Source organism: Entelurus aequoreus, linkage group LG20, assembly GCF_033978785.1.
Source record: "Entelurus aequoreus isolate RoL-2023_Sb linkage group LG20, RoL_Eaeq_v1.1, whole genome shotgun sequence".
NCBI lineage: Eukaryota > Metazoa > Chordata > Actinopteri > Syngnathiformes > Syngnathidae > Entelurus > Entelurus aequoreus.
The window spans coordinates 27,795,886-27,797,478 of record NC_084750.1 but is presented as its reverse complement, the minus strand read 5'-3'; the positions used below and the strand labels follow the sequence as shown (position 1 = coordinate 27,797,478).

At 41.1% G+C, this 1,593-nt stretch overlaps 1 protein-coding gene across 1 annotated transcript in view; it reads left to right on the top strand.

Moving 5' to 3' along the window:
* The window catches only part of LOC133635727 (beta-1,4-galactosyltransferase 3-like), a 40,951-nt gene extending 39,358 nt beyond the window's left edge, over positions 1-1,593 (top strand). Inside the window, exon 4 of the mRNA XM_062028975.1 lies at positions 1,366-1,593. Within this exon, the coding sequence (XP_061884959.1) occupies positions 1,366-1,593 (228 nt within the window). The remainder of the gene's footprint in view (positions 1-1,365) is intronic.

Below are 1,593 nucleotides of genomic sequence, written 5' to 3'. Positions count from 1 at the left end.
AAAGTAAAAGAAAAACCTTATAAAAATGTATCACTTTATGAGTGGGGCACCTTTTGGATCCCAAATATATTTAGTGATTTTTCATTTATCTTTTCACTGTGATTACTCAAAAATATGAAACAATTAAAATCAATGGTGTCCTGCATTATTGATCTTTTAGGGCTCTGATTACTAAATACTGCATATTTCAGTTTTGGCACTCAGCATCAAGGGTTGGAGTTGGGGGTTAAATCACCAAAATGATTCCCGGGCGCGGCGCCGCTGCTGCCCACTGCTCCCCAAGGGGATGGGACAAATGCAGAGGACAAATTTCACCACATCTAGTGTGTGTGTGACAATCATTGGAACTTTAATCTTAATCTTTAATCTTACTATAAAAAAACTAAGTTGTTTTTGACAGAAAAGCCATAAAACATTTTTTTTAATTTGTATTACTTTATATCAACTTGAAGTTGATATAGAGATTTTACTGTAAGCGTTAAATAATACTAAATAAATAAAAATCTGCCTTATTTTTAACATTTTAATGACTGAGACCCTTTATGGTCCCCGGGACCCCTAAAGGTAAAATAAATAAAAAATGCATATATTTTGTTATGGTTTGAAAATGAAAAATATCAAAATGGCCCCCACTTTCTTTAATTTTTCCGTGTGCGGCCCTCAGTGGAAAAAGTTTGGACACCCCTGCATTAAACAATGTAACAAGGTTTTCCAAAATAAATCAACTCAAGTTATGGAAAAAAAAATGCCAACATGGCACTGCCATATTTATTATTGAAGTCACAAAGTGCATTATTTTTTTTAACATGCCTCAAAACAGCAGCTTGGAATTTGGGACATGCTCTCCCTGAGAGAGCATGAGGAGGTTGAGGTGGGCGGGGTTGATGTGTTTGGGGGGGGTGTATATTGTAGCGTCCCGGTAGAGTTAGTGCTGCAAGGGGTTCTGGGTATTTGTTCTGTTGTGTTTATGTTGTGTTACGGTGCGGTGCGGATGTTCTCCCGAAATGTGTTTGTCATTCTTGTTTGGTGTGGGTTCACAGTGTGGCGCATATTTGTAACAGTGTTAAAGTTGTTTATACGTCCACCCTCAGTGTGACCTGTATGGCTGTTGACCAAGTATGCCTTGCATTCACTTGTGTGTGTGAAAAGCCGTAGATATTATGTGACTGGGCCGGCACGCAAAGGCAGTGCCTTTAAGGTTTATTGGCGCTCTGTACTTCTCCCTACGGCCGTGTACACAGCGGCGTCTTTAAAAGTCATACATTTTACTTTTTGAAACCGATAATTTCCGATATTACATTTTAAAGCGTTTATCGGCCGATAATATCCGATATTATCGGACATTCCTAGTTTTGGGTTTTGTAGATTGCGGCACTGGAGCAGAAAGTGGAGTTGGAGCTTGAGCAGATGGTGGAAAGTGGAAGGAGCTGCACATCTTCCAGGAGTAGCCGCCCTCACACCCCACTAAGGAAGCGACTTCAAGGCGCCGCATGTAGTTGGAGGGAGGAGCGTTTGACCCATGACCTCAACGTGAGCAGAAGCCAAGAGTGGGAGTGGGGAGGTCTGGAAGAGGGCTTCAGCTTCCTCGCTTGA